The following is a 23,779-nucleotide window of genomic DNA, read 5'->3' as shown; positions in this document are numbered from 1 at the left end:
CTGTTTATGTGCTACACGCAGCTTGCTCTGATCTGCCAGCCATGCCATGTGGATCTGGGGAGTGGTCTCAGGATACCGTATATTCTGAAAATTAGACACACTGACTTTTTCTACCCACTTTTGGGGGAGAAAAAGTGTGTCTTATATTTGGGAAATACGGTACTTAAATGTATTTACTTATATGTTCACTGTGGGAAAAAAATCGCGTGGGGCCCCCCCCTCCCAAGCCTCTTTAACCCCTTGTCCCCCATGCAGGCTAGGATAGCCAGAATGCGGAGCCCTGGCTGCGTGGGGCATTGCACCATGAGCTATACCAGCTCCCATGGTCCATGGTATGAGGGGCTCTGGAGGAGAGGACGGGCAAGGCTCCCCCCTCTCCCTTACAACCCTTGACCAACCCATGGACAAAGGGCTCCTCCGCACCTCCGGTGCCCCAGGAGGAGGTGGAACTGACAATGCCCGGGGGGGTTCATGGTGGCATCTGGGAGTCCCCTTTAAGAAGAGGACCCCCAGATGCTAGCCCCCTCCCCAGGAGAAATGAGTATAGGGGTACATAGGAATAAAAACACAACACTTTACCCCCGGAGCCCCCCATGCCCTGGACCATGCGGGCTTTTATAGCTCGGGGTGCAAAGCCCCACGTGGCTGGGGCTCCGCATTCTGGCTATCCCAGCCTACATGGGGGACAAGGGGGTTAAAGAGGTTCGGGAGGGGGGACCCCACATAATTTTTTTTATTTCCCATACTCTGAACAAAAAAATTTTTAATCATCCAAAAACAGGTAAAGTTTGCTTTGCCACATTTTCCATGGTGTTTTCAGGGGGTCAGTAGGCAGTGTACTGACTCCCTGGAAACCCGCTATCAAATTTACTTCTCTTTTCTTTTGATATATGTAACTTTACATTACTGTTTGGTTGATACATTATCTGTCATTTACAGCATTTCAATATATTATTATTATTATTATTATTTAGTATTTATATAGCGCCGACATATTACGCAGCGCTGTACAGTGTATATATATATATCTTGTCACTAACTGTCCCTCAAAGGAGCTCACAATCTAGTCCCTACCATTGCCATATGTCTATATTATGTAGTGTAAGTACTGTAGTCTAGGGCCAATTTTTTTTTTTTTAGGGTGAGCCAATTAACTTATCCGTATGTTTTTGGAATGTGGGAGGAAACCGGAGTGCCCGGAGGAAACCCACGCAGACACGGAGAGAACATACAAACTCTTTTGCAGATAGTGCCCTGGCTGGGATTCGAACCAGGGACCCAGCGCTGCAAGGCGAGAGAGCTAACCACTACGCCACCGTGCTGCCCACATATATACTTTATACTGGTGTAACTTTATTTTCTCTAAAACTACAAAGTCTTTTTGAAAATAGTTTTTTTTCCCTCTTGTCTTCCTTAACATATCTGGCAAATCTGGTGTTTGTAGCATGTATGGGGGCTTTGTTATTAACCACTAAAGTCGGCAGCCATTGATTTTAAAGTAAAAAAATGCGAAACGCAAACTTTTGACAAGAAAGCTCCCATTAAATGCAAACGGCAAACAGCCCAAGTTCGCCGGAAATTTTCTGTTGGCAAACTGTTCCACTCATCCAATGTTCACACACAGAGGGGCCAGGTTTAACAATGCATTGCCGACAGCTTTTTCTTCTAAAACTGTTCTAACCAGCAGAGGAACTGTTCTGCATGACAGTTAGGAACTTCCCAAAGCCTACATGATAGTGGCAGTTTAGTGTGGATTTCTAGAGCTGCATTACTGTTAAGAAAAGTCCAAGTCCATTCCTAAACTGCTGCAGATTAAGAAGTGCTCAGTAGCAGTTCTACAGATAGTGCAGGCTAGACATGATTTGTGAAAAGCTCCTCCCCCCTCACTCAGAGCCTGCTGACAGCAGATGTGTTGGTTACCTCAGCAACACCAATTTCCCTCACACACTGCACTGCCCGAGAGACCTTCCTAACTCCTCCTATTCTTAACAGTTTAAGAAGGAATCTGCACTATTTACTGATTTCTTAGGCTGTCTGAGACAATTCTGCACGGATTTCTAAAAACCTAGTAATATTTTGTCTCGGACACACTTGATAAATGTCCCCCAGAGACTGCACATGGTAGGGGATAAATGGTCTTGCTTGGCTTTATTTTGCCCAGATGCTCCTTATGATCATGCATTAACTATACAGATGTGTCTTTATATGTGGAGGCCTGATGAAGGGTTTATCCCGAAACAAGTCGATGTTGTCGTTAACTGCTACACTAATCTTGATGTTAATCACTGCTGCATGTTCACCATTTTCTGCTATGGAATATGCTCCTTGAAGGCAGGGCCGGGCCGAGGCATAGGCTGAAAAGGCTCCAGCCTCAGGGCGCAGTGTAGGAGGGGGCGCACAATTCATTCAGCTGTCATTCCTAATTGTGTATGAAGCAGAAAGAAATAAGAAAAGGGGATACATAGCAGTGACTGCAAGCCAGATAACTAGATATTAAGGTGTTGGGGAGGGTGTGGGCCCTGTGGCCCTCTTAGTCTAATAGCAATCAGCGTGTGAAGGCTGGGGTGGCAGTGATTGAGGGGCGCACTTTGGTGTCTTAGCCTTGGGTGCTGGAGGACCTTGTCCCGGCTCTGCTTAAAGGATATCTTTTATGAATAGTTTGCATGATTTTTGTCTTCAATAAAGACTTTTTGTACTTTTTGCATACAAACATCTTTGAGTTTCTTCAATATCTCCTCTATACTGTATATCCTTGACCAGTACAGCAGAGCAGAAAAAAATAAAGGTTACATAGGTGTTGTGGCACACCCCTAAGGATATTATCTTTTTAAGTCTCCCTGTATGTGGATTACGGTTACCCTCCAGGGGCTTCCCATGACCTTGTTGCAATCACCGCTCCAGCACTGGGACCCTCAGAAGTTTGTGGCCCCATTCCTGTATGAGGCTGGATGGTTAAGGGCTCTGCCTCTGACACAGGAGACCTGGGTTTGAATCTCGGCTCTGCGTGTTCAGTAAGCCAGCACCTATTCAGTAGGAGACCTTGGGCAAGACTCCCTAACACTGCTACTGCCTATAGAGTGCGCCCTAGTGGCTGCTGCTCTGGCGCTTTCAGTCCGCCAGGAGAAAAGCGCAATATAAATGTTATTTGTCTTGTCTTGTATGCGAACAAGCGCAGTTGCAAGGAGCTGGGGCTTGAAAAGCTGAGCCCGTTTGGCTTCATAGAGATGGTCAGAAATGAAGATTTCCGATTCAGTGGAAATTCCGATATCCGCCAATGCCGTTAACAGATTCTGCAGATTTACAAATTTCCAAGTTCCGATGAGTCTTTTTCTTGTAATTTTTTGCATTCTCTGGTTGGCCAAATACTTCCGAGCTGACTCAGAAGTATTGGACCAATCAGAGAATGCCGAATTTTACCGCAGTAATCGTGATAAAATGGAAATTTTAGGCCAATCACAAGACACAGGAATACTCGTTAGCACATCTGACTGTGCTACTTGGGTGCACGTGGTACAGGTGCTTGCAGTGATGCCAGACACCAGAGGAGGTCAGGATTTGCAGCGGCGGACAGGTGAGCCTTCAAAACAGCAGACCGGCATGAGGAAGGGGGCACATATACACTTGTGAGGACACTGGGCGGGGGTCCGTCAGTTTATTGAGCCCTTGCTACTGAGATTTTCAAGCATTCTCAATTGCGCATTTTCACTGATTTCAACCAGCAATTGATTGAATGATCGATCAGGCAACCAGGTTGCAAAACTGATTTTCTCATAGCCCCCAACCGTCCCGTTTTCGTCGGGATGGTCCCAATTTTGGGGGGCCCTCCCACTATCCCGCGCTGCCCCCCCTTGGTCCCGGCCGCTGGGGAGAGAGGGGGAAAAAAAACGATCGAGGCACCAGCCCCGGGGGATGCGTATGCAGCATGGATGGCCACCGCCATTAAATTTCTCCCTCCCTCCTAATGTGCCCCCAGTGTACCCCTGCCTGCAGAGTAAAAAATGCGCAGCGGAGCTTGCTGTAAATCTTACCATTGCCTCTCCGTGCGTACCGGGATCTCATCTGGTCTTCTCGCTTCCTGTGACATCACAGGAAGCCGGAAGCCGAGAAGACCAGATGAGATCCTGGTGCGGAGAGGCAATGGTAAGATTGTTTGCGGTCTGCAATGTGCGTTTTTGAAACACAGAACTTGCTGCATATTTTTCCAAAATGCATCTAAAATGCACATAATGTATGTCAATAGTGACACAGAGGTATAGCATTTTATAGTGTTTTTATTGCGTTTTTGTATAAAAACCAAGTTTGATGATGCATTTCCGCTTCCTGTTGACTTCCTAGTGATGAGCCAGAGAGGACATCGAAATTGTGTTTTTATACTGGCTACATTCCCAAAAGTTTGCATAATACACATATCAGAAATGCATATAAAATGCACAAAACTACACTTGCGATTCATATGTGCGAAAAGCCAATGCAGTAGAATGCATGTGCAAAATTTGCATGTACGAAATGCAGATGCACTCAAAATGCACTTCATTATGACAACAAAACCCCGGCACAAACGCATCAAAACGCAACCTTTCATAAACAAAGCGCCAGAGCAGCAGCCACTAGGGCGCACTCTATAGGCAGTAGCAGTGTTAGGGAGACTTGCCCAAGGTCTCCTACTGAATAGGTGCTGGCTTACTAAACAGGCAGAGCCAAGATTGGAATATTTATATTTATTTACTGGTCTTCCAGTGACATCACATCCGACAATCTTTCTGCTGCACATATTAACCACCTCATGTGCGCAGATGTATCAGGTGTATGTGGGCCTTAAACTCAGATCACAAAATCTGCAAAAAACCTCCAAAAAGAGTTTTACAAACCAGGCCTCACTGGGTCACATATCAAAAACTTTATTGAAAAACTTACAGCAATCACAACTTGTATCAAGGAGATTCAAATAAAACCTTAAAAACACTTGAAGCATAAGATTGGCCTGACAGTCCCTGCATCCCACGCACGCTTCACATACATCCATTCATGCCATACAGCAAATAAGAAGGTTTGCGCATATTCAAAAAATGACCACAGAGCTCTGGGTAGACAAAAAAACGGTTTTCCCCCAGTGTTCAAAAAGATTGCTCCAACATCAGCAGGGCAGCTTGAAGCTTACTTCAAACTGTATCACCTCAACTAAGCATGCACTTTCCAGCTCAGAGTCATATTTAGCTTGTACAAGCTTTGAACAGAACCTGTCCGTTGTAAATATAAATCTAGGACCTCCTCAGATCAACCAGTTAGAGCCACGGCAGTCCTTAGAGCTTAGGCACACATAGCAAAGCAGTTTCAGCCACAGAGGGTTAGATATGCAGTTCAGCAAGCTGTTATAGCATTAGCATTAGCATAGCATTTGTTGCAATAACACTTTTTGAGTCAGCACACTGATAGCGCTGTCTTGTTCAAGGGACACAGAGCCCTGTATCTTACGTCTCCCAGAGAGTCTATGGTGGTCATCTCATCAGAGGGTATGCACGCAGGCTATCCCATAAGTAGGCAGGATGATGTGCCAGAGTTCCGCTGGGTCAGCGCATCCATGCAGCGGCAGCAATGGCGGCGACAGACGCCCTCAGAGCGGCGTGGGTTGATAGCAGTGGGCGAGGCCGGCCTCCTATAGCTCCTCCCACCTACATGTTTCGCCCAATGGGCTTCATCAGGGTGTGGTTCTGTTCAAAGCTTGTACAAGCTAAATATGATTCTGAGCTGGAAAGTGCATGCTTAGTTGAGGTGATACAGTTTGAAGTAAGCTTCAAGCTGCCCTGCTGATGTTGGAGCAATCTTTTTGAACACTGGGGGAAAAACGTTTTTTTGTCTACCCAGAGCTCTGTGGTCATTTTTTGAATATGCGCAAGCCTTCTCATTTGCTGTATGGCATGAATGGATGTATGTGAAGCGTGCGTGGGATGCAGGGACTGTCAGGCCAATCTTATGCTTCAAGTGTTTTTAAAGGTTTTATTTGAATCTCCTTGATACAAGTTGTGATTGCTGTAAGTTTTTCAATAAAGTTTTTGATATGTGACACAGTGAGGCCTGGTTTGTAAAACTCTTTTTGGAGGTTTTTTGCAGATTTAGTGATCTGAGTTTAAGGCCCACATACACCTGATACATCTGCGCACATGAGGTGGTTAATATGTGCAGCAGAAAGATTGTCGGATGTGATGTCACTGGAAGACCAGTAAATAAATATAAATATTACTAAGGCGGGGTTTTAGAAACCCAAAAAAGAGGTCTCCCCTTTTGGTATCCCAATTATTTGGGACCTTTTTGAATACATGAACAGCAGTCTCAACTTGATTAAGTGATCATTTTTAATTTACATCTGTAGGGAGGAGTGGTGATCAGCTAAAATAAAGATGGCATATAGAATACCTGAGGTGTTACAGGAGGAGATTGAAAGTGCTTTCTCAGAGAAAGAGGTCACTGATGGAAAAAAGATAATTAAAGATAAAGAACCACTCTGGCAGCTTTTCAAAGGGCACCGCTATTTAGTAGAGAAACAACTAAAACTGAGGTGGAATGTCTCGTTCTTACAGTCTTATTATAAAGCTAAAGTTATCCCTCATGTACCCACGTTCCCTTAGACGTGAATACAATTCACGCGATTCTTTGTTGAATTCCTAGTCTGATGAACAGTTCCTTCTCAAGCGGATGTATGTGAAGCGTGCGTGGGATGCAGGGACTGTCAGGCCAATCTTATGCTTCAAGTGTTTTTAAAGGTTTTATTTGAATCTCCTTGATACAAGTTGTGATTGCTGTAAGTTTTTCAATAAAGTTTTTGATATGTGACACAGTGAGGCCTGGTTTGTAAAACTCTTTTTGGAGGTTTTTTGCAGAGCCAAGATTGGAACCCTGGTCTCCTGTGTCAGAGGCAGAGCCCTTAACCATTACACTATCCAGCCACCCACCCATTCATGCACCGCCTAATGTTTTTCCAGCCTAAAGGTGTTTTTGTAGAATGAATTATCCTGAATACGAGTTATAAACTGAAGAGACTATCTGAGGTTGGCGTGTCGGTGAAATGTGGCACAGGGATATATATGAATAACTTGTGTACTGCTGATATCATTACTTACTTAGGAGAAGGTTCAGGTTCTATTTTCCACAAATCTTTTGAATGTCCCCAGATGATGTTATCCTGGCCGGGCTGTAGATCGATAGCACTTCGGCATTTGATATGACTGATGAATTTACGATTTTCGTTCTCGCGGACAACATCTGTGCCTGAAAGACGTGAGAAAAGGTAATTCATATCATAGCACTAAACATCTAAAGCGTGCTTCTTTCTGTAGAGAAATCGGGCTTGATTCACAAAGCGGTGCTAACCCAGTTAGCACGCCTAAAAACTTTTAGGCGTGCTAACTATAGCACTAACTGGGGTAGCACTGCTGTGTACACCTGATCGCGTGCAAAGCGCGGTGCGCGCAAAACGTCGCATCGCGGTGCAACTTTAACGGCGCACCCGATGCCCTTATAAGGTCTCATGGGATGCGACTTTAAAGTTTTGCGCGCGATCAGGTGTACACAGCGGTGCTACCCCAGTTAGTGCTATAGCTATCACGCCTAAAAGTTTTTTTTTAGCCCATCTACTTTAAAGAGCAAGAAACGGAGTGAGGCCCCATTCACACTTAAAAGCGCAAAACGTTTTGCGGGAGTGATTTTTCTGCGATTTCGCGCAGAAAAATCACTGGACAGTGCAGCGATTTCTCCGCGATTGCGTTTAGCACTTCTATAGCACTGAAACGCGAATGCCGGGAAATCACCTGAAAATGGTGCAGGCGACGCGTTTGCGTTTCGTGATTTTGGGCGATTTGCGCCAGTTAGCGCAAATCGCCCAAGTAAGAATGGGCCCCTAGGGTTTTATAGCACTAGCGCTTTTAAAAGCGCTAGTGTTTGAGTGTTTTGCTGAAATCGCCAGCAAATGCTCAAGTGTGAATGGGCCCTAAGGGCTGGAAGCCACTAGGAGAGTTTTTCTGAGCGCTTTGTGATTTGAAAAGCTCTTGCTAATTGTCACAGGAGCCCTAGTGGTCAGACCTCAAATGGACTTCCAAACGGTGCCAGCGCACGGATCGTGCGAACTCTGGTCGCAGTCAATGCGCAGGAACCGTTGGGAATTAGCCGCAGACAAACCAGAAGGGAGCCTGTGAGATACGGTAATTACAAAATACACACTAATTCAGGGTATAACTGCCACCACCTCGGTTACCATGGGCCTGAGGAGCCCGCTGACTGACTAGTCTTGCGAATAAAAACGGTTAAACACACTCTATTCTGTCTAGCCAACAACAACCAATAGTAGCGTCTCTTCAGAGATCTGGGATCAGTTCTGTGCGTGCTGAATAGTAGGGTAGCTAGAACAACAACTGACGATAGCGTCGGTTTATTGAAAGCAATATAAATTAATATATACAGACAATTATTAAAATCAACAATTATTAAAACAGTAATAGCCAGTATAAAAAATAAAAGGGAGAAAATACTTAGGGTTTGTGGAAATATGTCCTTTTGTGGGAAAATCATCAAGTCCTTGGTTTCAAGTTCAGCAGAATTCTTTGTTCCAGGTTACAGAAGATGGCCAATCAAGATGGCCGCTAGCCATGTGCCCTTTGTTTCAGAGCTTAATTCAAAGTTCCGCAAGATGGCCGCCAACCATGTGTCCTCTGGCTGGCAGCAGAATGTTCTCATATGGATGGAATGGGAGGACTCAGTTGCCCAGGCAGCTCATTCACTTTTAATGGAGCTGAGTTCAGAGGCGGGCTTCCAGAGTCGGCCCCCAGGCCGGACTATGGTAATCACAACTGGGCAGGGGCTTTTACCAGCCTCATAACACTGACATTTCCCTAGACCGACCTACGCGGCCGGGACACAAATAATCAGGGCCGGCGCTACCATTAAGGCAAAGGAGGCAGCTGCCCCAGGGCCCCAGAGCTTGTAGGGGCCCCCAGTGGCTACAAGAGGAAAAATTTTTTTTTCAAATCCACCTTATAGTTCTTGAGAAAATCGATTTTAAAGTTTCAAAGGAAAAAAAATACACATTTAAAAACCAGCCGACGTTAATGGTTAATAGCAAATCCACCTTATATTCTAGTAACCTCAAATTTGCAGGATATGTTAATGAGATCATTGGGAATAAGAGGAAAAAACAATTTTTCAAAAAGACCTTATAGTTTTTGAGAAAATCAATTTTAAAGTTTCGAAGGAAAAAAGTATACTTTTAAATGCAGTAAATGTCACTTTTAGTAGCAAACCTAACGGTAGTGTAATTTTACATGTATCAAAAGAAAGAGCAATACATTTCCTGACGGGGTTTCCAGGGGGACCATACGCAGCCGCAGCGCTTTGGCCAGGCGTTCGCTATACAGCCTCAATATGGCCGTATGAAGATCCCTGGCATTTTTTTCCTATTTTCCCAATTTTTTTTTTTTTTTTTTATGTTTAGAGTGTGGGAATTTATTTTTTTCAAAATTATGTGGGGTCCTTCCTCCTGAAACTTTTTAACCCCTTGTCCCCTATGCAGGATGGGGTAGCCAGAATGTGGAGCTCTGACCGATTGGGGCTTCAAACCCTGACTATACCAGCTGCAAAAAAGGTCCCTTAATGCCAATTTTTGCTCCGGGGTATCTGTTGGGGGGGCCCCCCCAGGTTTATTTTGCCCTGGGGCCCCATTGTTGCTTAAACCGGCCCTGCAAATAATAATTACATATTATCGATCCCCAGAACCTACCGATTAATATGATATCAGACATGGGTAGTGCAGCGGATCAGATTCCTGAGAAGATTCATACCTGGGTTGTAGGGGCCCCGGGCCCCTCTCGACTGGTATCAAGAGATTCAGCATGACCCTACGGATCCAATGATACCGCTCTCATAACTACCCTATTTATTGTATTCTGTAAATGGGCAAAAGATTATATAGTACATTCATTTCTTCCTGGTAAGGCTGGAGCCAGGCTGGCTGGTGTCAAGCTGTGACTAGCTTCCTGGGATCTCCCTGTATGAAAAGGACCACCAAATGGAGGTAATTGAGAACAAACATCCTCAGGGACACAGGCCTGGCCCAGGCTCATTAGCATATCAAAAGAGCCATCCTGCAGTTAAGCTGATGCTATCTCTCTGCTGAGAAAAGACTCAGCTGCTCCTATACAATCAATCCAGATTCTATCGATCTGAAGCGCAATCGATGCAGAGAATCGAGTGCAATCGCTTTTTCTTCACGAAGCGGTTCCCGGACGCGTCTTCGGCCCCGCAACCGTCCGTGACACTAATATAATGCTATGGGTGTGATCCCACTAGAGCGATGTAATTTTATAAAAATCCCACAAAGCATTGCATTAAAAAGAGCTTTTTCAAATCACTAGCGCTTAGAAAAAGCTGCTAGCGGGTTAGAGCCCTTACAGCTGATGGGGGCAGAAAGAAGAACAAACGGGGTACATGACATAGGTGGACTGCAGGAAGGATTAGATAATGACGGCTGGGAATGGGGTAACTGGCGTTATTAAAGTGGACCGGAACTCTGGCACATGACAGAAGGAAAACAGAGAAATGCAGCCTGTATGTATCTAGAGAGTTAAGCTTTTTTAATTCCCCCTCATCTGTGGCTAATCACAAGTGTAATTTGATCTCTCCCCTGTGTCACATGACTGCCACAGCAGAGATGGCAGATAAGCCCATTTGAAAGTACAGGCTAATAACAATATGTCTGCTTCCATGAAAGCAGGAAGTAGACACACTGCAGATTTATTTTAGGATTTGCATCAACTGTAACAAAGAAATGTTTTTTGTTTAAAGGTCATCATGCTTTTGTGTATCTTTTAGAGCAGAGAGGAAGTTCTGAGTTCAGGTCCACTCCCCTTCGAGCAACATCGACTGTGCATGTTTACGGGCTTTTAGCACTTCATTATCATTTAATTTATATTATTCAGATCAATATATTATCGCTTATGATTCTTGCATATCCTGTTTCAGTTTGGTTGCACACTTGTACGATCGTTTAACCTATTTAGCCAGACAGGAGAAATACCGACTAACAGCTTGTACAATTAGCTAGCTGACTTGGGGTTGATTCACTTTGTAGGACGAGATCCCCGCACTTTGGCACAATAGGCTGCCTGTCATGTGACAGGCAGCCTATTGAGCCAATCAAAGTTCTGGGACCTCGTCCTACAAAGTCACTAGACCTGACAGGGGGGGACAATTGGAGCAGACATTCGTTTTGGGGTAGTGTGAGTAAGTTAGTAGTGCATGCTACAGCAGTAACTTGCCTACTTCAAAAATGTTATTTGCGCTGCCACACTAAGCTGTGCTGTTTGAGCAGTGTAGCTCAGTGAATCAACCCCCTACTGATGTGTATGTGAGCCAAATGTAGCCATCAAAAGAGCCACATCCGGCTCCCGAGCCATAGGTTCCCTACCCCTGTGCTAGACTATGTCTGGCTTAATTCCCAAGCAGGTGCCTGAGAAATTTTGACAACATTCGCAAAACTTCAAAGTCAAAGTAAATTGCTTTTGCTCTTCTCATCTCTCATGTTTGCAATGCAAAAATGTTGGCGCTAGTCTAGTTGAGGGAACCCAGAGGGAAGCCTCAAAGACCAACAGACGCTTCCTGCTCAAGGCAAATTGGTCTTGTCCACTAATTTGTAAAAAATAGGGGATACACAAATGCTAAAATTGCACACCTTGACTATTGACCGTGGGCTTTGGCCCGTATTGAATACATTCACGGCTTATTCGGCTGGTGGGGAGCAAAGGGTTTCCTGCTGTGTCCCCTTTTTCTTACAAATCAGCGGTCGCAACCGTGTTGCCGCAAGCAGAAAGCTACCACGGTTCCCCTTAACTAGACCAGCACCAACATTTCTTGCAGCTACATTCATTCTAAAGAAAGGCAAGCACAGCTGACTGGATTACCCAACTCAGAGCGAAGGAGATGTTCTGGATTTTCACCCTAAGACAAACCAGAGTGCCTGGAGCACAACTATCAATGTGAATAGTAATACTATTCTCCCCTTTGTTCCTAACTATCCCCCCCCCTTTCCCCTCTACCCCTGCGTTTCATCCTCCTCTTTTCTCCCTCCTACCCCCCCTGCCAGTGGCATAGATAACGAGCTATGGGCCCCACCAAAACCTGCCAAGGGTAACCACAGCGTCAGAGGTGCAAGAGGGGGATGGGGAACCGATTGTCAATGATTACTACTATTTAAAGCATCTTTAGAAGTAACTAGCTGATTGCCCGGCGTTGCCCGGGTATGTATTTGGCTGGTGTTGGCTCCGCATACTTTTTCTAACCCTAACACACAATTACTCACTGACCAAGTTTGTGAGCTTTGCGGTCTTTGGTATCAATAATTAGCATTGAAATGAAAAAAATCTGATTGGCTGTTTGTAGCTCCACCCCCTTTTCTGAATTTGAACCCCAGTCACCCAATAACCAACTGTACCAGGTTTGAGGCCTGTGCCATTAACAGTGCAAGAATGGTAGCAATTACATATTCCCCTTGAAAAGCAATAGGTGAAGTTTGATTCACTTTTGTAGGCTCCACCCACTTTTCTGAATATTAATCCCAGCCACCCAGTGACCAACTGTGCAAAGTTTGAGAACCCTACCATTAACAGTGTAAGAATGGCTGCAGTTTACATTTTTCCAGTGAAATTTGTATTTGTCTCCACCCACTGATGACCCGGCATTGCCTGTGTATGCATTTCACTGGTGTTGGCTCTGCCCAATTTCTAACCCAAACACTCAATGACCAAGTTTGTGAGCTTTGGTGTCCTTGGCATCAATAATTTGTATATTCCAATAGAAATGAAACAAATCAGATTGGCTGTTTGTGGCTTCACCCCCTCTGCAGCATTTGAACCCCAGTCACCCAATGACCAACTGTAGCAGGTTTGAGGCCTCTGCTATTAACAGTTTAAAAATGGCAGCAATTTGAAAATCAACAGGTGAATTTGGATATTATAGGCTCCACCCACCTCCCTGAATATTAATATGGGCAAAGTTTGGGAACCCTGTCATAAACAGTGTAAGAATGGCTGCAGTTTACATTTTCCCAGTGAAATTTGTTTTTGGCTCCGCCCACTGTTTGTAACCTGGACGTACAGTCACTCAATGACCAAGTTTGTGAGCTGTCGGTCCTTGGCATCAATAATTTGTATTTTCCCATGAAATGAAACAAATCTGATTCACTGTTTGTGGCTCTGTCTCCTTTTCTGAATTTGAACCCCGGTGACCCAATTACCAACTGTACCAGGTTTGAGGCTTTTGCCATAAACAGTGCAAGAATGACAGCAATTTTAATATTCTCCTTGAAAAGCGACATGTGATTTTTGATTGGCATTTTAAGCTCCACCCACTTTTCTGAATATTAATCCCAGTCACCCAGTAACCAGGTATGCTAAGTTTGATAACCCTACCATTAACAGTGAAGAAAGGCTGCAGTTTACAATTTACCAGAAAAATCTGTTTTTAACTCCACCCACTTTTTGTAACCTTGACACACAGTCAATCAATGATCAAGTTTGTGAGCTTTTGGGTTCCTGGCATCAAAATTGTGTGACTGGAAGCAGTTTATCCAGCAAAGAAATCTGGCTGTTTGTGGCTCCACCCCTTTACTGAATTTGAACTGCAGTAATTCTTACACTGTTAATGGCGGGGTTGTCAAACTTTGCATAGTTGGTCACTGGGTGATAATTAATATTCAGGAAAATGGGTGGAGCCTACAACAGCCAATCAAAATTCACCTCTTGATTTTCAAGGGGAATATTTAAATTGCTGCCATTCTTACACTGTTAATAGCAGGTGCCTCAAACCTGGTACAGTTGGTCACTAGGTAACTTGAGTTTAAATTCAAAAAGGGGGCAGAGCCACAAACAGCCAATCAGATTTGTTTTAATTTCAATGGGAATATACAAATTATTGATACCAAAAACCCCAAAGCTCATAAACGTAATTGAGTGATTGTATGTCAAGGTTAGAAAAAGTGGGCGGTGTATGTATAAATACATCAGAGGGCAATATAATAGCTTGGCGGATGAGCTTTTTGTCCCTAGGCCTTCTCAAAGGACTAGAGGACATGATCTGCGCATGGAGGAAAAACGTTTTAGCCATTTATTTAGGAAAGGGTTCTTTACAGTAAGAGTGATTAAGATGTGGAATGCATTGCCACAGGAAGTCGTTATGGCAAACTCTATACCTGCATTTAAAGGGGGTTTAGATGCTTCCCTTGCGTTGAAAGACATCCATGGCTACAATTACTAGGTAATGCCTAATGATGTTGATCCAGGGATTTTATCTGATTGCCATCTGGAGTCGGGAAGGAATTTTTCCCTTTAGGGGCTAATTGGACCATGCCTTGTAAGGGTTTTTTTCGCCTTCCTCTGGATCAACAGGGATATGTGAGGGAGCAGGCTGGTGTTGTACTTTGTACTGGTTGAACTCGATGGACGTATGTCTTTTTTCAACCAAAATAACTATGTAACTATGTAACAACTACATTTTTTACATGGGAAAATATAAACTACAACCATTCTTACACTGTTAATGGCAGTTTTCTCAAACTTGGCACAGTTGGTCACTGGGTGAGTGGGATTGATTGATTTTCAAGGGGATTATTTACATTGCTGCCCTTCATACACTCTTAATGGCAGAGGCCTCAAATCTGGTACAGTCAGTCACTGGGAGACTGGGATTTAAATTCTGAAAAGGGGGCGGGCCACAACAGCCAAATTAAAATTCATCTATTGATTTTCAAGGGGAATATTTACATTGCTATTATTCTTACACTGTTAACCTCCTTAGCGGTAACCCCGTGCTGGACACGGGGTAAGCCGCCGGAGGGTGCCGCTCAGGCCCTGCTGGGCCGATTTACATAATTTTTTTTTGCTGGACGCAGCTAGCACTTTGCTATCTGCGCCAGCACACTGATCGCCGCCGGCTTGCGCCCGATCGCCGATATCTGTTGCGGCGCGCAGCCCCCCCCCCCCAGACCCCGTGCGCTGCCTGGCCAATCAGTGCCAGGCAGCGCCGAGGGGTGGATCGGGACGCCCAATGACGTCCCGACGTCGCTGACGTCGGTGACGTCATCCCGCCCCGTCGCCATGGCGACGGGGAAGCCCTCCAGGAAATCCGGTTCTTTGAACGGGATTTCCTGATCGGAGATCGCCCAAGGCGATCGAAGCGGGCGGGGGGATACCGCTGATTTAAAAAAAATAAATAAATAAAAAAAACTGCTGCGCTGCCCCCTGGCGGAATTTTTCATATTGCCAGGGGGGTTAATGGCAGAGGGCTCAAACCTAAAACAGTCATTGGGTGACTTGGGTGCAAATTCACTAAAGGGGGTGGAGCCATAAACAACCAATCATATTTGTTAGTTTGATTTCAGCCATTCTGTTATTGGCAAGGTTCTCAAACTTGACACAGTTGACCACTGGATGACTGGGATTAATACTCAGGAAAGTGGGTGAAGCCTACAACAACCAATCAAAACTCACCTATTGATTTTCAAGGAGGATATTTACATTGCTGCCCTTCTTACACTCTTAATGGCAGAGGCCTCAAATCTGGTTCATTCAGTCAGTGGGAGACTAGGGTTACAATTCTGAAAAGGGGGCGGGCCACAAACAGCCAATCAGATTTATTTAATTTCAGTGGGAAATTGAAAATTATTGATGCCAAGGACCCCAAAGCTCATAAACTTGGTCAGTGAATGACTGTATGTTAAGGTTAGAAATAGTGGGCAGAGCCAAAAATAACTAACTTTTTACATGGGAAAATATAAACTGCAACCATTCTTACTCTGTTAATGGCAGGGTTCTCAAACTTGACACAGTTAGTCACTGGGTGACTGGGAATAATATTTAGAAAATTGGGTAGAGCCTACAAACAGCCAATCAAAATTCACCTATTGATTTTCAAGGGCAATATTAACCACTTCGGGACCACAGTCTTTTCGCCCCTTAAGGACCAGAGCCTTTTTCTCCATTCAGACCACTGCAGCTTTCACGGTTTATTGCTCGGTCATACAACCTACCACCTAAATGAATTTTACCTCCTTTTCTTGTCACTAATACAGCTTTCTTTTGATGCTATTTGATTGCTGCTGCGAGTTTTACTTTTTATTATATTCATCAAAAAAGACATGAATTTTGTCAAAAAAATGACTTTTTTAACTTTCTGTGCTGACATTTTTCAAATAAAGTAAAATTTCCTATACATTTGAGCGCGAAAGTTATTCTGCTACATGTCTTTGATAAAAAAAAAAACATTCAGTGTATATTTATTGGATTGGGTAAAAGTTATAGCGTTTACAAACTATGGTGCCAAAAGTGAATTTTCCCATTTTCAAGCATCTCTGACTTTTCTGCGCACCTGTCATGTTTCATGAGGGGCTAAAATTCCAGGATAGTACAAATACCCCCCAAATGACCCCATTTTGGAAAGAAGACATCCCAAAGTATTCAGTGAGAGGCATGGTGAGTTCATAGAAGATTTTATTTTTTGTCACAAGTTAGCGGAAAATGACAGTTTGTGACAAAAAAAAAAAAAAAAAAAAAGTTTCCATTTCTTCTAACTTGCGACAAAAAAAAATGAAATCTGCCACGGACTCACTATGCTCCTCTCTGAATACCTTGAAGTGTCTACTTTCCAGAATGGGGTCATTTGTGGGGTGTGTTTACTGTCCTGGCATTTGGGGGGTGCCTAATTGTAAGCACCCCTGTAAAGCCTAAAGATGCTCATTGGACTTTGGGCCCCTTAGCGCAGTTAGGCCGCAAAAAAGTGCCACACATGTGGTATTGCCGTACTCAGGAAAAGTAGTATAATGTGTTTTGGGGTGTATTTTTACACATACACATGCTGGGTGGGAGAAATATCTCCGTAAATGACAATTTTTTTATTTTTTTTACACACAATTGTCTATTTATAGAGATATTTCTCCCACTCAGCATGGGTATGTGGAAAAATACACCCCAAAACACATTATACTACTTCTCCTGAGTACGGCGATACCACATGTGTGGCACTTTTTTGCACCCTAACTGCGCTAAGGGGCCCAAAGTCCAATGAGTACCTTTAGGATTTCACAGGTCATTTTGAGAAATTTCGTTTCAAGACTACTCCTCACGGTTTAGGGCCCCTAAAATGCCAGGACAGTATAGGAACCCCACAAATTACCCCATTTTAGAAAGAAGACACCCCAAGGTATTCCGTTAGATGTATGGTGAGTTCATAGAAGATTTTTTTTTTTTGTCACAAGTTAGCGGAAATTGATTTTAATTGTTTTTTTTCACAAAGTGTCATTTTCCGCTAACTTGTGACAAAAAATAAAATCTTCTATGAACTCGCCATTCTCCTAACGGAATACCTTGGGGTGTCTTCTTTCTAAAATGGAGTCATTTGTGGGGTTCCTATACTGCCCTGGCATTTTAGGGGCCCTAAACCGTGAGGAGTAGTCTTGAAACCAAATGTGGCAAAATGACCTGTGAAATCCTAAAGGTACTCATTGGACTTTGGGCCCCTTAGCGCACTTAGGGTGCAAAAAAGTGCCACACATGTGGTACCGCCGTACTCAGGAGAAGTAGTATAATGTGTTTTGGGGTGTATTTTTACACATACCCATGCTGGGTGGGAGAAATATCTCTGTAAATGACAATTATTTGATTTTTTTTACACACAATTGTCCATTTACAGAGAGATTTCTCCCACCCAGCATGGGTATGTATAAAAATACACCCCAAAACACATTATACTACTTCTTCTGAGTACGGCGATACCACATGTGTGACACTTTTTTGCAACCTAGGTGCGCTAAGGGGCCTAACGTCCTATTCACAGGTCATTTTGAGGCATTTGGATTCTAGACTACTCCTCACGGTTTAGGGCCCCTAAAATGCCAGGGCAGTATAGGAACCCCACAAGTGACCCCATTTTAGAAAGAAGACACCCCAAGGTATTCTGTTAGGAGTATGGTGAGTTCATAGAAGATTTTTTTTTTGTCACAAGTTAGCGGAAAATGACACTTTGTGAAAAAAAAAACAATACATATCAATTTCCGCTAACTTGTGACAAAAAATAAAATCTTCTATGAACTCATCATACACCTAAAAGAATACCTTGGGGTGTCTTCTTTCTAAAATGGGGTCACTTGTGGGGTTCCTATACTGCCCTGGCATTTTAGGGGCCCTAAACCGTGAGGAGTAGTCTTGAACCCAAATGTCTCAAAATGACCTGTGAAATCCTAAAGGTACTCATTGGACTTTGGGCCCCTTAGCACAGTTAGGCTGCAAAAAAGTGTCACACATGTGGTATCGCCGTACTCAGAAGAAGTAGTATAATGTGTTTTGTGGTGTATTTTTACATATAACCATGCTGGGTGGGAGAAATATCTCTGTAAATGACACATTTTTTTATTTGTTTTACACACAATTGTCCATTTACAGAGAGATTTCTCCCACCCAGCATGGGTATGTGTAAAAATACACCACAAAACACATTATACTACTTCTCCTGAGTATGGCGATACCACATGTGTGACACTTTTTTGCAGCCTAGGTGCGCTAAGGGGCCCAACGTCCTATTCACAGGTCATTTTGAGGCATTTGTTTTCTAGACTACTCCTCACGGTTTAGGGCCCCTAAAATGCCAGGGCAGTATAGGAACCCCACAAGTGACCCCATTTTAGAAAGAAGACACCCCAAGGTATTCCGTTAGGGGTATGGTGAGTTCATAGAAGATTTTATTTTTTCTCACAAGTTAGTGAAAAATGACACTTTGTGAAAAAAACAATAACAATCCAATTTCCGCTAACTTTTGACAAAAAATAAAATATTCTATGAACTCATCATACACCTAACAGAATACCTTGGGGTGTCTTCTTTCTAAAATGGGGTCACTTGTGGGGTTCCTATACTGCCCTGGCATTTTACGGGCCCAAAACTGTGAGTAGTCTGGAAACCAAATTTCTCAAAATGACTGTTCAGGGGTATAAGCATCTGCAAATTTTGATGACAGGTGGTCTATGAGGGGGCAAATTTTGTGGAATCGGTCATAAGCAGGGTGGCCTCTTAGATGACAGGATGTATTGGGCCTGATCTGATGGATAGGAGTGCTAGGGGGGTGACAGGAGGTGATTGATGGGTGTCTCAGGGGGCGGTTAGAGGGGAAAATAGATGCAATCAATGCACTGGGGAGGTGATCGGAAGGGGGTCTGAGGGGGATCTGAGGGTTTGGCCGAGTGATCAGGAGCCCACACGGGGCAAATTAGGGCCTGATCTGATGGGTAGGTGTGCTAGGGGGTGACAGGAGGTGATTGATGGGTGTCTCAAGGTGTGATTAGAGGGGGGAAATAGATGCAAGCAATGCACTGGCGAGGTGATCAGGGCTGGGGTCTGAGGGCGTTCTGAGGTGTGGGCGGGTGATTGGGTGCCCGCAAGGGGCAGATTAGGGTCTAATCTGATGGGTAACAGTGACAGGTGGTGATGGGGGTGATTGATGGGTAATTAGTGGGTGTTTAGAGGAGAGAATAGATGTAAACAATGGATTTGGGAGGTGATCTGATGTCGGATCTGCGGGCGATCTATTGGTGTGGGTGGGTGATCAGATTGCCCGCAAGGGGCAGGTTAGGGGCTGATTGATGGGTGGCAGTGACAGGGGGTGATTGATGGGTGGCAGTGACAGGGGGTGATTGATGGGTGATTGACAGGTAATCAGTGGGTTATTACAGGGGAGAACAGATGTAAATATTGCACGGGCGAATTGATAAGGGGGGGGGGTCTGAGGGCAATCTGAGCGTGTGGGCAGGTGATTGGGTGCCCGCAAGGGGCAGATTAGGGTCTAATCTGATGGGTAACAGTGACAGGTGGTGATGGGGGTTATTGATGGGTAATTAGTGGGTGTTTAGAGGAGAGAATAGATGTAAACAATGGATTTGGGAGGTGATCTGATGTCGGATCTGCGGGCGATCTATTGGTGTGGGGGGGTGATCAGATTGCCCGCAAGGGGCAGATCAGGGGCTGATTGATGGGTGGCAGTGACAGGGGGTGATTGACGGGTGATTGACAGGTGATTGACAGGTGATTGACAGGTGATCAGGGGGGATAGATGCATACAGTACACGGGGGGGGGGGGTCTGGGGGGGGGTCTGGGGAGAATCTGAGGGGTGGGGGGGTGATCAGGAGGGAGTAGGGGGCAGATTAGGGACTTAAAAAAAAAATAGCGTTGACAGATAGTGACAGGGAGTGATTGATGGGTGATTAGGGGGGTGACTGGGTGCAAACAGTGGTCTGGGGGGTGGGCAGGGGGGGGTCTGAGGGGTGCTGTGGGCGATCAGGGGGCAGGGGGGGGGAAATCAGTGTGCTTGGGTGCAGACTAGGGTGGCTGCAGCCTGCCCTGGTGGTCCCTCGGACACTGGGACCACCAGGGCAGGAGGCAGCCAGTATAATAGGCTTTGTATACATTACAAAGCCTATTATACACTGTTGCAGCGGCGATCCGGATGCCAGTAACCCGCCGGCGCTTCCGAACGGCCGGCGGGTTACGGCGAACGGGGGGCGGAGCCAGTCCCCGGCGGCTGATCGCGTCACGAATGACGCGATCGCCGCATAGCCACTCCCGCAGCCGCCCCCGCCGATGGGCGTATTGCGGTCGTTTGGGACCGGTCTTTGCCGCCGCCCATCGGCTGGGGGCGGTCGTTAAGTGGTTAAAACTGCTGCCATTCTTACACTGTTAATGGCAGAGGCCTCAAACCTGCTACAATCAGTCATTTAGTGACTTGGGTTCAAATTCACTAAAGGGGTGGAGCCAAAAACAGCCAATCAGATTTCTTTGCTGGATAAAATGCTTACATTCACACCATTTTGATGCTAGGAACCCGGAAGCTCAAAACTTGGTCATTGCGTGTCAAGATTACAAAAAGTGGGTGGAGTCAAAAACAGATTTCCCTGGGAAAATGTAAACTGCAGCCCTTCTTCACTGTTAATGGCAGGGTTCTCAAACTTTAGACAGTTTGTTACTGGGTGACTGGGATTAATATGCAGAAAAGTGGATTGAGCCTAAAAAAAAGCTAATCAAAATTCACATGTGTTTTTCAAGGGGGAAATTGCTGCCATTCTTGCACTGTTAATGGCACAAGCCTCAAACCTGGCACAGTTGGTCATTTTGTCACTGGGGTTCAAATTCAGAAAAAGGGGGCAGAGCCACAGCCAATCAGATTTGTTTCGTTTCACTGGGAAAATACAAATTATTAATGTCAAGGACCCCACAGCTCACAAAATTGGTCATTGAGTTACTGTGTGCCCAGGTTGCAAAAAAGTGGGTGGGGCCAAAAAGTACCAGAAAGCCTAATTGGAGATTGTTTGCGTTGTGATAAGTAGTAATAAAGTTATAGGCGAATAAATGGAAGGAGCGCTAACAGGTGAAAATTGCCATGGTTTTTCAAGGGGAAAAACCCTTGGAGGTGAAGTGGTTAAGCACAGCTGAAGATGTTGGATATTACCTTGTTTTATGACTCTTGTAATGTTCATATCGTATTCCACAAAGTTGTTTTTCTCTTCTATAGAATTGACTGTGGTCTTGTACACTGAAAGGATTAAGAATAGTGATATAAAGCACAGCTGACAAACAGATTCACCATCATAAAATGATTTTTGATGAACGCCTTGGCAATAAATTATGGTAACTGACCGTAGTCAACTCCAGCTTCACACATTCGTATGTATCGCTCATTCTCAGCCTGTTTACCCAATTGCTGCCTCATGTGGCAATTTCCTAAAAAAAAAGGACAAAAAAAGAAAAAAGCTGAAATTCACTCATTAAAACAAGAAAATAACCAAGTTAAAAAAAGAAGAAAAAAAAACTCCCATGGAGAGATGGAGTTTGCGCAGCAGAAGTTATATGCAATTGTGCAATTGCATCTGGATTTTTTCAAATTCAGCATTTGCATAAAATGAACATGAAATTTGCATAAGAAGCTCCCCGGCTCCCTCTAGTGGAGAGGAATGTGAGAGCTGCAGCAGAGTTTAGTAATGGAGTAGGACAGTAGATAAGGCATTGGCATTAGGACCAAGCAGGTCGGTCCAGGGTACCGGTGAGAGGAGTCACAGAAGAGAGTAGGTGAGAGAAGTGGTTATCAGAGAGAATAGATAAGAAAAGAGAGTGAGACAGCAGAGAGAGATGAAATAGAACAGGAAAATTAACCTGAAGTCAGAGGAATATAGAGGCTACCATCTTCATTCACTTATAAACAATGCCAGTGTAACGATCTGTGTCAGCAAAAGGCAGAATTCTGATTATTAGGTGATCTGCAGTATCAGCAATAATGCAGATATATATACTTGATTATAAGATGATCTGCAGAATCACCTATAATGCTGGTATATCAGAAGCTGCCGTGACAATAAATACAAAAGGTGTAACAGGTGTAACGTGCTTGGTGCAACAGTAATACAGATACGTTTAGCAGAACCTCACCAGAGGAGCTGGTGGGTACTATCTGTAATGAACTTCACCAGTGACAAGGGCTCACTGGTGAGTATAAAGCAGAACTTCACCAGAGGAGCTGGTGAGAACTAACAGCAAAGAACCTCACCAGTGACAAGGGCTCACTGGTGAGTAGTGTTGGGCGAACATCTAGATGTTCGGGTTCGGGCCGAACAGGCCGAACATGGCCGCGATGTTCGGGTGTTCGACCCGAACTCCGAACATAATGGAAGTCAATGGGGACCCGAACTTTTGTGGTTTGTAAAGCCTCCTTACATGCTACATACCCCAAATTTACAGGGTATGTGCACCTTGGGAGTGGGTACAAGAGGAAAATTTTTTTTAGCAAAAAGAGCTTATAGTTTTTGAGAAAATCGATTTTAAAGTTTCAAAGGGAAAACTGTCTTTTAAATGCGGGAAATGTCTGTTTTCTTTGCACAGGTAACATGCTTTTTGTCGGCATGCAGTCATAAATGTAATACATATAAGAGGTTCCAGGAAAAGGGACCGGTAATGCTAACCCAGCAGCAGCACACGTGATGGAACAGGAGGAGGGTGGCGCAGGAGGAGAAGGCCACGCTTTGAGACACAACAACCCAGGCCTTGCATGAGGACAAGAAGCGTGCGGATAGCATGCTTTGTACCACCATGCAGTCATAAATGTAATAAAGATAAGTGGTTCAATAAACAGGGACCACGCGGCAACGCTAACCCAGCAGCAGCACACGTGATGGAACAGGAGGAGGCGCAGGAGGAGAAGGCCACGCTTTGTGAGACACAACAACCCAGGCCTTGCATGAGGACAAAAAGCGTGCGGATAGCATGCTTTGTACCGCCATGTAGTCATAAATGTAATAAAGATAAGAGGTTCCATAAACAGGGACCGGCAACGGTAACCCAGCAGCAGCAGCAGCAGCAGCACACGTGATGGAACAGGAGGAGGCGCAGGAGGAGAAGGCCACGCTTTGTGAGACACAACAACCCAGGCCTTGCATGAGGACAAAAAGCGTGCGGATATAGCAGCAATGCTTTTTGCCGCCATGCAGTCATAAATGTAATACAGATGAGAGGTTCAATAAACAGGGACCGGAAACGCTAAACCATCCCAGATGTTCATCGGTCATGTTACTTGGTTGGGGTCCAGGAGTGTTGCGTAGTCGTTTCCAATCCAGGATTGATTCATTTTAATTTGAGTCAGACGGTCTGCATTTTCTGTGGAGAGGCGGATACGCCGATCTGTGATGATGCCTCCGGCAGCACTGAAACAGCGTTC

The 23,779-nt window shown here is 44.7% G+C and overlaps 1 protein-coding gene across 1 annotated transcript in view; it reads right to left on the bottom strand.

The window, feature by feature from the left end:
• Nucleotides 1–23,779, bottom strand: part of LOC137562610 (complement C3-like) — a 340,327-nt gene that overhangs the window by 15,674 nt on the left and 300,874 nt on the right. Inside the window, exons 38-40 of the mRNA XM_068274113.1 lie at nt 21,712–21,795; nt 21,524–21,607; nt 7,116–7,263 (exon numbers count right to left, since the gene is read on the bottom strand). Of these exons, the coding sequence (XP_068130214.1) occupies nt 7,116–7,263; nt 21,524–21,607; nt 21,712–21,795 (316 nt within the window). The remainder of the gene's footprint in view (nt 1–7,115; nt 7,264–21,523; nt 21,608–21,711; nt 21,796–23,779) is intronic.

This window comes from Hyperolius riggenbachi, chromosome 3 (assembly GCF_040937935.1).
Source record: "Hyperolius riggenbachi isolate aHypRig1 chromosome 3, aHypRig1.pri, whole genome shotgun sequence".
In the NCBI taxonomy this organism is placed as follows: Eukaryota; Metazoa; Chordata; class Amphibia; order Anura; family Hyperoliidae; genus Hyperolius; species Hyperolius riggenbachi.
Note: the sequence above shows the minus strand (reverse complement) of the source record. Positions and strands in the feature narration are given on the sequence as shown.